General features: G+C 46.3%; 1 protein-coding gene across 1 annotated transcript in view; it reads right to left on the reverse strand.

Moving 5' to 3' along the window:
* Positions 1 to 1,312: 1,312 nt before the first annotated feature.
* The window catches only part of AKAP13 (A kinase (PRKA) anchor protein 13), a 26,823-nt gene continuing 15,790 nt past the window's right edge, over positions 1,313 to 12,345 (reverse strand). The window contains exons 13-22 of the mRNA XM_009582586.1: positions 11,151 to 11,332; positions 10,985 to 11,067; positions 10,489 to 10,668; positions 9,665 to 9,829; positions 7,526 to 7,596; positions 6,957 to 7,001; positions 5,748 to 5,798; positions 4,898 to 5,347; positions 2,808 to 3,117; positions 1,313 to 1,969 (exon numbers count right to left, since the gene is read on the reverse strand). Coding sequence (XP_009580881.1) covers positions 1,920 to 1,969; positions 2,808 to 3,117; positions 4,898 to 5,347; positions 5,748 to 5,798; positions 6,957 to 7,001; positions 7,526 to 7,596; positions 9,665 to 9,829; positions 10,489 to 10,668; positions 10,985 to 11,067; positions 11,151 to 11,332 — 1,587 coding nt within the window. The 3' untranslated portion in view covers positions 1,313 to 1,919. The remainder of the gene's footprint in view (positions 1,970 to 2,807; positions 3,118 to 4,897; positions 5,348 to 5,747; positions 5,799 to 6,956; positions 7,002 to 7,525; positions 7,597 to 9,664; positions 9,830 to 10,488; positions 10,669 to 10,984; positions 11,068 to 11,150; positions 11,333 to 12,345) is intronic.

Raw genomic sequence — 12,345 nt, forward strand, 5'->3', positions numbered from 1 at the left:
CTTCCTTTTTTTTTTTTTTTTTTTTTTTTTTTCAATTTGGTCTAGTTTCAAAAGCACGCAGGTGGTTTAGGATTCCTGCACTGACCAAGACAGACCAGTCTAAGCATCTACCTCACCATCAATGCTGCTGATACTCATCAGCACCGAACTCTGAAAACTGCTGTGGGTTACTAGCTTGTGAGAAGCCAGAGAGCAAATTGAAATAAAACAATAGTGCAAGAAGAGAAATTTTTTTTTTTTTTTGAAGAAAAACTGATAGGAAAGGAAATGCACTTGACAGTTTCAAACTCTGAGCAAACCCTTGAGCTATTTTGAAGCTGATAGTGTCTCGTAACCATTTACAAATCCACTTGGGCAATTCCCCTGAGAGGGTTTGGAAGACCAATAATTTTGGAAAAAAGTTTGGCTTGCTGCATTTCTTTTCCACCGCTGAACACATCCTTGTATTCAACAGCTGTACAAACACCTCACAATCGGCGTAGCGAGAGACACCCTCAGACCTTCCCCTTCTGCTGATGGCAACACGGGGACACACAGACACTTTCACCCTAGAGCCCACAGCAATGGAAACGGACCTGCCACGCTGGACCTTTGGACCTGTCCCACTGTGTTTTTGTCCATAAGAATGTATTCTCTCCCCAGAAATGGTTAATAATTGCATGGTATTGTACAGGCATAGGAACTAGGAACCGCCTCTTTGGAGTTCGCTCTGCTCACAGCACTCAGCCCCCTGACCTGTGACATCTCACTGAAGTGCTCTGAAATTGCTGTTGTCTCATTCTGCCTTAGAAACGAGCAAGGGAAGCTGACAAATCCAGAAAACAGAAGCCCAACGTTAACACAAAAAGTAGGGGAAGAAAAATACAAATAACAGAACAAAGGTCCCTAAAAGCAGATTTTCAGCCATCTCTCCAGTAAGTTATCAGGCTTGTAATGAAGGGATGCCAAATGCAACTTGGAGAACTATATTCTGGCAAAAAAAAAAAATCTTTACTTAGGGGATGGGAAGGAGTGAGCTGGAGCTCAAAGAGATTGCATAAAAAAATGTTGCTTAGAGTTGTTCCCACTTAAACACTGTTTGTCCTGGCTTCCTGGGGTTGCCTTACAAGCCTACCGCATTTCTCTTTTCTGTATCGTTTTAAATATACCCAAAGACATTCTGCTTGATTCTGGAAACAGTTTGACATTTAAATCCTCTGCCCCATGGAAATCTTCCGGAATTACTTCAATTTTTTTTTTTCCTCTGAATTTTTGTTTTGAACGCTGTTACTACTTCCTGGTGTAAGGTACCTTTCTGAAACCAAACAGTCCACACACCATGAGCACAAAAGGGGCGTGCAAGTCAATGGCATTACAATTGGAGCATAAGGGCAAGATATTTAATATCTACACGCTCCCTGAAAGTCATCAGGTATCATCTATCCCCACGGGCCGAGCTGAGCTTGGCTGTACAGACTGTAAGCATATCCCAGTGGATACATAGATACATATATGTATATATACAGTATATCTATATATGCCAGTGTGTACGCACCATTTGTAGAGTCCTAATCTTTTGCTAAATGCTTGGTTTTGGTTACCTTCCCCAGAAAAGGGGAATTTGAAGGCACATCCCCTTAAGGCTATGTTCTCTCACCCTTCAGCAGTAAGAAGAGACAGAAAACATCTATCCCAATCCATATAACCCAAGGTTTGCACAGAGAGACGGTACTACTTGCCGTGCAGTCAGCCTCTGTGGTGAGAATTCACACAAAACCACAGGAGAGAGGCCCTTTCCCACCACTTAACAGCCTTCATAACATGTTGTATTTAAAACCTCCAGATGCTTGTCAGATGCAGGCACCAGCAGCGTGCTGTGGAGCGGGCAGGGAGATGTCCACTGTACCAATGCCGAGAATGACCGATGGAACCGTCCGTGCTCAGCAGAAGATCTCCTCACCCTCTGGAGGTGCTTCTGATGAGTGAGAATCTGCAGCACAAAAAAACAGGTGGGAATCATTATGGGAATACAGGAATACAGCAGGCAGAGCAGGACTCCACGTGCACGGAAACCCTGCTATCTGCCAAATCCACTGGGCACCATAAGAGATGTCCAGTTCCCTGATGAGCTGCCGTGAAATTACATCTCGTAATTGGTGACCTTTCCTGTGTACAAGTTGGAAAACATCAATAAGTCAATATGGATAAAGCTGGTCATCTGAGAGCGTGACATCAAATTTCATGTGGGTCAGAGGTCTGAGGTGCAGAACTGAGTCCTAAGGGCATGCAAAACTACCAGAGAAAAAAAAAAGCATGTTTTTTTTTTAGATCAAGAGACAAGATAGACCGGCTTGAGGGGAAGGGAGAGGCCACCAAAAGGGTTGCGGGTATCACTTCCAAACTGCAACAGACTTAAACCAGACAGCAATGCTGCAGGGGCTGCAACAGCCAGGAACATCCCAGCAGCAGCTCCTGAAAGCACATGCACTGAAGCGGGACATCTTCCTCCTCGAAGCAGAGCAAGCTGAAAAATAAAGGGAGAATCTAGCCCATAGAGGCTGCTCAGGATGGGATGGGGAAGGGAAGGAGCAGGGAGCTCTGACAACCTGTGTCCCTCTGACAACCCCACAGGCTGCAGAACAGGCAGAAAAGCCCACAGAAGATCACTTCAAGCTGGGAACTCCACTCATCACAGCTGATCTTCTCCATCCCCGTGTTACCATCCACATTCAAGGTGAGATTTCGTGGCTTCCACAAGTTCGCTGGCTGGAGGGAAAAGCCAGCTCACTGACCCTGAAAACACACCTATGACCTCCCCTGACACTCACCAGACTGTTGGGAGCGATGTCCCCTGCCCTTTTTCTTCTTTTCCTTCTTCTCCTTTGGTTTGGCTAAACTGAAGAGGCGGGTAGGCATCTGGGGCTGTTCCTCAGCTGCCTTGTTAGTCTGGTTTGTTGTGCTAAGCAAATGGAAAGTGCTTTTCTCTTTGTGTGTCCTTGAAAGACTGTTCCTTTTGGGGGAGACAGACAGTTCTGCATCAAAGTGCCCTTGTTTAGGAAGGGAAGGGCTCTTCTTGGAGGAGTCATCGATGCTGGACTGGGAGGCGACTCTTGCAAGTTTCTCATGTAGATTTGAAACCTATAAAAGAAAAGAAAAGTGTTTCATTGGGGCATGAAAGAGGCTTGCAGAGAACCTGCATAGCAAAGGTGTGTCCCAGACCACTCATAGAGACAGATGTTGTTCTTGTGAACATCCAGCCCATCCACCAGCTAAAAAGTGGTCCCCATCCAGGCAAAGCAATGAGAGAAGAAGCCCTCTCTGTTTAAGACGAAGAAATGATGCATATAAAAAGTAATCTTCCAGTATCTTTTGCTCCTACATGTACTATGCTATATATCAACAAGCCAAGGGCAAATATTCTCTAAGATCTCGATACCAAGACTCACCCTGCATCGTTCGTGCACACAGATGGTGGCAGAAGGCCAAGGAGAAGCGTGCCTCTCCGGCAGGGGAATGCCAGCACACAGCACCAGAGCGGTGTGTGTCAAAGAAAGCCTTCCCAAGCAAAAGATGAAAGCAAAAACATTTTTCCTGATTTTTTTTTTTTCTCCTAACGGCTGTCTCAGGATGTAATTGAGCCCGTGCATTCAAAGGGAAGATCAAAACAACAGCTCAAAACAAAGCCTCACCAAACTCTCTATTAATAGCTCTGAAACGTCAGTAAGATACCTGCCTCAAAAAGGTGCTTCCTTCTCCTGATCCCCCAGGCTTTGCAGTTATTTCACCTCTCAGCCTCTCCCATAGCATCCATGCACCTCGTATGTCTACGTGTGCTCGATGCTTCACAGCTTCACTGTGTACTCGGAAAACTTCTGGCCTGATCAGGAATGGGGGTGGGAGGGAGCAAGCTGATGATTTGCTTTTCAGAGCTCACTGCTGAGCTCTGCAATTAGTCCATTCAGGCACCCAAAATCATTTCCATTCCGCAATCCAACATTTATAAACTAATCTTGCTACAGCTCTAAGCAAATTACATTCAGAATTAGTGAGTTACAAACAAACAAACGATCAACAACAGGCTTAAGGTTCAAATTCAGCCCATGTTTGCCAATGGATGCTTGCTCTGCTCAGCCAGACTGCTGCACAATTATAAAAAAACAAACCCCAGCTTGCTGAAAAATGCACAGAGCAGGATCTGTGTGCGCTTTTCTTTCTGGTTGTGGGCAGCCAGACACCAGAAGCCTCCTGCAGCAGAGCCAGGGACCTTTGCTCGCTGAGCCATGACCAGACTGCAGGTGCCCAGTCTCTTTAGGACAAGGACAATGCTATCTTTGCTAGATACCGAGAATGCTTTTGGAGATGGATGTAAGCGTACAAACAGCCTTCCCCTGCAGTTATGAGCCTCACAAGTGGCTTTCGTGACAGCTGGAGGGTGCACGTAACCCACAACCCTCAGAGCGTTTCTGAGAAGGACATCTCATCTGCCTGACCGCTCCCCAGAGCTCAGCCCCCATGGGGTGAAGGCCAACATCAAAGGCAATATCGACCTCCTGGGGATGCCTAGGGCATCTTCTCTGCAAGCCAGCCACCTCTGCTCTGCCGTCTGCCAACACGCGGCACAGAAAAATGGGCAGAGCTCAGGCTGTTGTAACCACCTACTGCTCAGGACTGGTCAGGCATCCTGAACACATCCTGTTGCATCAACACTGGCAATGCCTCAGCAGCTCTGGAGGTGCAAGAAATGCGGCCCTGCACATCACGTGCAAGGAAAGAGCCAGTTTTAAATACCAGGCTCTGTGTGTCTAGGGCCGGGCTGGCATCAGTCTATCACTGCTGGCATGCAGTTGGCCGAGGAACCGTACAGGAGCTCCCTGCAGGGTATGGCTTCCCCAGCACCCCGGCTATTGGCAGCGTTTACCTGGTTGTGGTCAGGCTCCTGCCGCATTTGAGCTAATCGCTCCACGTCTTGCTTGAACTGCGCCTTCTCCCTCTCCAGCTGCTTCTGTGCCGTACGAAGCCTCTCCAGGTCAAGCTGGTAGGAGGCCTTCTTCACCTGCAGCTCCTCTTGCTCCCGCTCGAGATCCTGCCACCCTCTCTGGACCTGCTCTTCTCGCTGGGCCAGGTGGGCCTCCTGCTCTGCCAGTTCCTTCTCCCGGACTTCCCACTCCTTCTCTCTCCTCCGCCTCTCCTCCTGGTGCTGTGTCTGCTGCTTCTTCAGGTTGGCCAACTCCTGGCGCTGCTTCTCCAGGTTGCGCTGCTTTTCCTGCTCCAGCAGCGAGGTCGGCCGGAAGAAGCTTCGGGTCAGAGCTCTCTCGCTCAGAGCCAGCTTCTGGTCCTCGATGTAGGTGTCCTGCTGCAGCACGACGCCCTAGGAGAGAGGGGACACAAACCACTGCAACGCCCTCTCTACAGAGAGAGGCTCCACCCCTGAAAACCTCAGGGTGCTGTATCGAACCCCTTCTTCTCCCACCAAATTCACAACTCAGCACTGCTGCCTTACGGCTGGGCTACCACAGGATGCTGGCAGAGCATCTCCCCCAGCAGCTTCCCAAATTCAGACGAGCACCAGTTCCCGTAGGCAGCAGCTCATTCCTGTGACCTGCTGGCATGCTGCCTGCAAGGCGGCCGCAGGGTATTCAGCCATGCAGGGATGTGACAGGAAAGGGGAAGGGGAGATGGGGGGCAAAGCGCGAGTGGCTGTTACTGGCTGGTGGGATGCTCAGTTCGGGCAAGCAGCATGCAAAAGCGGGATGAACGGCCAAGCCTACCTGCAAAGCACTGAGCAGCTTATGGAGGCTGGTAATGGTTTGGAGGACCTGCTGCGAGAAAACAAAAGCGTTGCTATTAGATCTCACTGGGTGCCAGGGAACGCGTAAAGCACCCTCCTTTTCCACTGTGATCCACCAGTGGGTCGGACAAGCTATACGGCTATCCCTCTACACCTTCGTTTTTCTCACTCTTCACTTGCAATGACTGCATCATTCCCCAGTACACAAATACATCCCTTGGACATCTCTCAGAGGTGCCTGGCATCATCTTCATCACTGTCCTAGCCATCAGTGAGGCAGGGGAGGAAATAGAAGCACCGAACGGCACAGACCTCATGGGGACTCCTGGGCTGTCTCTGCAAACCATCTCCCACAGCATCAGCTTGCTCAAGAACAAGCAGAGTAATTGGGATGAAACCCGGCAGTTCACTTAAAAATTTCAGGGAAAGAACTTCAAGGGGCGAAAAAAGAAGAAATCTTAAAATGAATGTGGATTATTTGTACTCTTCCACCCCTGGCTGACCCATACAAGACCCACTGTCATTAGACAGAAAAACTGCAATACAGCAGGCACACAAGTACAGCAGGTGTGTTCATGGAGGCTCTCTGAAAATACAGGTAAATGCGAACACATCGTGCATCAATACAGAGCAAGCTAATTCGGAGCAATGCCCTATCCCTAAACGTATTTTTAGCCTAGTTAAAAATTTCTCTGAATCTCTCATATCCTACAATTACTTTTAAGAAGAAGAAAAACCACTGCAATATTTGCAATAGTGTGATAGCCAGTATTAAGAGAACTGCTTCTCATTCTGCCATTAATGCTAATTGGGAGTTATGAATGTGTATCAAAGGGAGAATAGAAATCTAATTGCCCCAATTTACTGCACCTGCAACATAAAATTAAACTCCCTCTGTCTGCAGATGCACAATAAATACAGCCCTGCACATCCTAGTGGTAATTAACCCTTGCTGCCTGTAATCAGCACATATCATCCTACTGGCAAGCAGGTGACAATCAGCGAATTCCCTGTCTGAACATCTAAGGTTAAACAAATAAATGACACAGTGGGTTCAGCTTAATGTATTTAAAAGTCTGCATGCGCTTCAGCAAATGAAATGTATTTTCTTCTACATTATCACCTATTGAAACAAATTCACTTGCCACTTAAATGAAGGAAACAGCTGAGCAACGGAATCAATTCTTACCTCGTTATTCCTTTTCAACATGAACATCAGATTAGCATTTCCACCCTGTGAAAAGATCACAGATTTAATATAAGGACAAATGAGAAATCACAGCAAATGTGTTCTGAAGCTGAACTAATGACAGACACACTAAACTCTCCCTCTATCTTCCATTCTGGGAGAATTCATGCATGTATTTTAGGCAAGTTAAAATCATACAAAATAAAATGTTAATTAGGTATCATTTTGTAGTTATATGATGGATCGATCCACAACAAGAATAGATTCAAGGTTATAGTTGACCTTATAATTTCAATAACGATGCATAATTAAAGACATGCTTTAGCTGATCTGCAGACAGATGGCAGATAACCTGTGCCACAAAGGAATACAACTGATTTGCAACAGTTTTCAAGTCAGGATTTTAACTATAGCAAAGTGGCTTTGGCTGCATACTTTCAATTTTACTTTATTTTTAACTTATTAGGATACACCTAATTGTCAAGAAATTCAGGCATTTTTCAAGACTAGAATTGTCACCTTCTTGAAATCTGAACTCAGTGGCAGCAGTTAGATAAACCAAGCGATACCTTCTTTAAAATGCTGTCCGACTCTGTTCTCCGAAGATCCTGAGCATCGTCGCCTTCATCTTTCGCTCCACCTAAAGGACGAAGCCAGCATTGACACTGGTTATTCAACATTTTAAGCCATAGATGAACTTGCTAATGTCTGAGAAATTTAATACAGGAAACTCAGATGTTTCACAAAAGGGGACACAGAGCTCTTGACACTTTAACTAAATGCATTTGCTCCCTACGTATACAGAACACGTCAGCACCACCAGAAAAAGTGGATGTGAATTCAGATTAGGATTGACTTTGGTTTCAGACAACGTGCTGAAAAATTCGGCACACTCCTATTAATTGGTGCTCTGTCTAGGCCCCGCACTGCTGTCTACTACCAAAGAATACTTGCTGAGAAGACATGAGGCTGAGTAAGAGCAGATGGAGAACAATAACAGTATCATATCAGGGTATATTATTGCCTCTCTTGTGCAAGTGCAATTTACAGCTGGGTCAGATACTGATGCACAATACCCTGTTTAATTTTATGCTAACAATTTATCCTTAAGCTTAGTTATCAGAAACCTGTCTCTTCAAAGGGACACTGGACTTCTCTTTCTAACTTTCCCCTGGATGGCTCATATCAGTCCTCCCGAGCAGGACTGAACTGAGTTGTGGGGCCGAGAAGGCTGCAACCCTCCAGCTGCACCGCCCTTCTGCTCACAGGCGGCTGAGTCGCACAGCTCTTCGGTCCTCTAGCTCTCGCCAAGACTCTTGCATTCCCCTGGCCAGCTGAGATGGGGAAAACCCACACCTGCAGTGGTAACCTCCCTACTGCCACTCTTTTAAAGATAAACAACTTTACATACACCTGTATCTGCAGCAATGTCAAGGACACTGTACCTAGTGCAAAGGCCCTCTCCTCCCACCACCCCCCAGGCAGGCTTTGCTATTAAAGGCTGACCCTCAGGTCCTCCTAACAGACCTTCTCTCCTGCGCCACGTCCTGGGACCTTCCACCTCTTTGCAGGAGGAAACACCTCCCTTCTGCTTTGCTGGAGGGGAGAACGAAGGGGAGTCAGGTTATAAGCCTTGCCCAAGGTTGCACAGGTTGTGAACAGAAGAACTGGAGATGAAAGCTAGGTTTCATGCCTCCCGGCCTCCAGCTGAACAAACAGGCCCTGCATTCTTTTCCCAAATTCTCCCAGGACCCTACAACTATTGAATTACAATCTAATTCAAAAGAGGACATTTCTACAGAAAACCTAGAGCTGGGCAATGAACAGCCTGAGGTTGTCCCATTCATCACTGCAGCAGAGAGAGGCACAACCCTAAATAAACCCCTCCAGCATGAATGTATTTGTCATTATGATGACAAGGCCTGTGGGGGGCTTTGCAGCTTTCCAATAGAGCTGAGAAAACCTCTACATACTTCTCATGTCTGACTGTCTGGAGCTAACACTGCTCCTTTAATGCAGAAGGTCAGACGAGGTCCAGCGATCCCAATACTGAGACAGACACTAGCGCAGCAAAACTGGCTGTATTGGGAGTATGAGTGAGACCACAGAGAAAGGAATTTGAGGACAGGGAAGTTTCTGATGACTAGGGCAAAGAAAGAGAGCATTGGGAAGCAGCCAACTATGCAGCTGAAATAAATATTCACACATTTCTTTGGGAGAGACTTAATTGCAGGAATAACACATGCAGTTGTATGTGGAACAGCGAGGGGAGAAGGTGCTTGATTCAGCAATATCTTCATCCATTCACAAATGCAACAGCACCAGGCTCCTGCTGGAAGATAACTGAAGAACAAAGAACAGAGCTGCAGATATTACAGTAAGAGCATGAAGAAACTAATCTATTAAGAAGCCAAATGCTTCCATGTGGCATGTAAGTAAAGGTGATTAAGGGTGATTTAGAGAGAGCATAGAGAGAGAGAGCAGTGAGGAGTTCAGATGTTTAATCCTCATGTAGCCACAGGTTCTCAACTACCATCATTCCACCTGTACTTGGGGCTTTTTTCCTAATCTGTTATTTAATCTATCAACTATTATTGGATTGGAGTTGGGAAACCCAAATCACCAGCTGCTGGAGTCCTTCTGAAGCAAGAGGATACAATAACATGTACTATTAACAAATGCTGATGTGCACACATGTAACTACTCACACTTGGAGGCGTTCATCTGATGACTGTCAAATCCTCCAAAAGTTTCTGCCCTTCTAGGAAGAGAGATGGGGCCAACTCCTCCTTCTTGTTCCATGGCACTGCTGCTGACCTGCTGCCCGAGGGCAGTGCCCAGGCTCCTGTTCACCAGGTCTTGCAGCAGTTCAACTGATAAAAAGCAACAATATCTCTGTTAAAGACCACCTCAGGCTTCTGAGCTATTTTCACCCCTACTTGAGCTCAGGTCAGACATTCATATGCTTTGCTGTACTAAGAAACCATGTTTCTATGACAATGATGTGAACAGTAGCATTCCCCCTGCAAAAACTCAGTCTGTCTGACCATTTACTCCAACTCCTGGAGTTCTGCATCAGCTTACACCTTCCTCTCTTCCTCCAGGAAACCCTGGTGTGTTCTGACAACAGCATTTAATAATTTTTAGCCTCTCCAAAAATCACACCAGAAAGTTGCCCGAGTTTCCATCTACCCTTGCATTTGTCAACAGACTTGCTTGTCCCTTGCAGGCACCACAAGCGCCTGCTGGAATCCAAGCTCCCTGTCACACCTTGCTGAGACTGAAGCACAGCAAAAGCCTGGATGGTCCAAATTTCAGCCAAGGATAAATCCTGCGCTGCCCTCTTTCAACAGTCATCAGTATCTGCTTTCTTTCCTGATCCTCATTACCTGTCCCTGAGACAATACCGTGAGTAGCAATATCTCCTTATCTATGCTGTTATTCTGACATAGACTTCCCCTGCAAAACTGGTGCTTCACTGAAGGCAGGTGCGTTGGTTAGTGTAATTAACGTGTCACCCTGACTTGCTCACCTTCATTTATTGCAGTTTTCATAATGGCCTCTCCTTTTGGTGCCTCTTCTGTGTTGGCTCTGAAGAGCAGCCTGGAGCCTGGCATGTCCTCTTGCACAGAGCTGTCTGCCATGTCCCGGAAGATCTTAGCCTTCTCCTCCAGCAAGAGGAGGATCTGTTTATCCTTCTTCTGAAGTTGTTCTGTGGGGGTGAACAGAAAACAGAGATGAAGGCAGAAAATGAAAGCTTCAGCAAGGAAACGGAGCGTTTCACGAGATATTGGCCCCATCTAGTGGAACCTGATGATACAGCACTCCTGCACTGCAATGGCACCCAGCAGGCTCAGAAAAAAATAATGCAAGCAAGGTGAGGTGCATACAAGGATTGCAATTATCTGCGGGATGCAGGATTCTCACTCTTTTGAAAGAAGCCATAGTTCAACCACAAAATGCAGCAAAACAATTCCTTTAAATTTTTCAAAAACCACTCCGCAGCTCTGTCCCAGGCAGGTTTTTACCTTTCAGTCCTCTCACTTTCGCATCCGACACTTTCTTTTCAAACTCAGACTCACAAGGGACTCCTTCGTCTTCATCTTTATCCCTGAATGAGAGAAACATCTCAGTTACTACCTGAACACGACCATGTGCATCACGTGCCTTGCAAGAACAAGCTTGGTAGCTTACATGGTGTTCATTGTGTCTTGAATGATCTGTATCCAGCCGTTACGCTCTTCTTTGGAGCTGGCGTGGACTTCCACCATTTCAGGATCTTTTACACCCATACTGATCAGGAACAAACCCTTCTCTTCATGAGCCACTTCTCGTACGATCAACTTCTTCAGAGAGATCACAGTGGATTTCTGGTCCTTCAGATGGAAAGAAATGGATGAGGAGGGTGAACAGTACTAGTTCCCAGATGCAACTAGCATTGAAAAGGTACCACTACCTCTTGCAGGTTGTAAACATTTTCTGAACCTATTGGCTAATTAAAAAAATAAATCATTTTAATGAGGTCAAAGAACAGGGAAGGGCTTGCTTTCCTCCATCTGTCCTGTAGGAAAAGCAATTTCACCTTGTTCCATTTCAACAGAGAATTAATTTAAAATTTACTTTGTGGTTTTGCAAACTCTACCATATTTTGCTCTAACTCCAGCAGACCTTTGATCTCATCTCCTCCTGCCTACACTCTCTGTGTCATTAATATCACAGCTCCTTAAACTCAGTGCAGCTTGATAGCGCCTGCTTCACACATATTATCTTTGCGGTCTCTCTCTGGGATAGAGTAACATCTTGTTTTCAAATCCCACAAAACCCCTGCTGTTCTCAGAAGCTCATAGCTGACTCCTATGATGGAGAAGACTTGTGTGTAAGATGACGTTCATTGTGTCCTATGGTGTCTGTGTAATCATCCTGCTCGGTTAAAACATCCCTTTGCTGTTGTGTCATCTGCTTATGAGTCAGCCCCTTTGTGCATTTTACAGGATGCTACCACTGGGGTGATTTGGTAGCGGTTCACTAGCAGGACTTGTGTGCAAATCAGCTCCCCCTCTGTAGGGCACTGAGTCTGTGCAGATCGTTGGTGGAACCGGAATAACAAATTATCAGCTTTCAAAATGTTCAAGGAGTGGAAAGGTCGCAAGGTTTAGCCAGTCTAGACCATGCCTGCAAGATACAGCCCCAGACTCAATTAGGTACTAGGTTTTCTTTAGCAGGTCAGTGTGCCTAGCCCTTTTATGAGGCCTGCCTTCAAAAGCTAATATTTTTGGTCTTGTGCATTACAAATACATTCCTCTGACATTTATTTTCAAGCTGTTCTGTTGAATTTACTGCAGTGGCTTTTCACACACCCCCCCCGCCACCCCCCCCCCCCCCACCCCAC

This window comes from Fulmarus glacialis, unplaced genomic scaffold (genome assembly GCF_000690835.1).
Source record: "Fulmarus glacialis isolate BGI_N327 unplaced genomic scaffold, ASM69083v1 scaffold32807, whole genome shotgun sequence".
Taxonomy (NCBI): Eukaryota; Metazoa; Chordata; class Aves; order Procellariiformes; family Procellariidae; genus Fulmarus; species Fulmarus glacialis.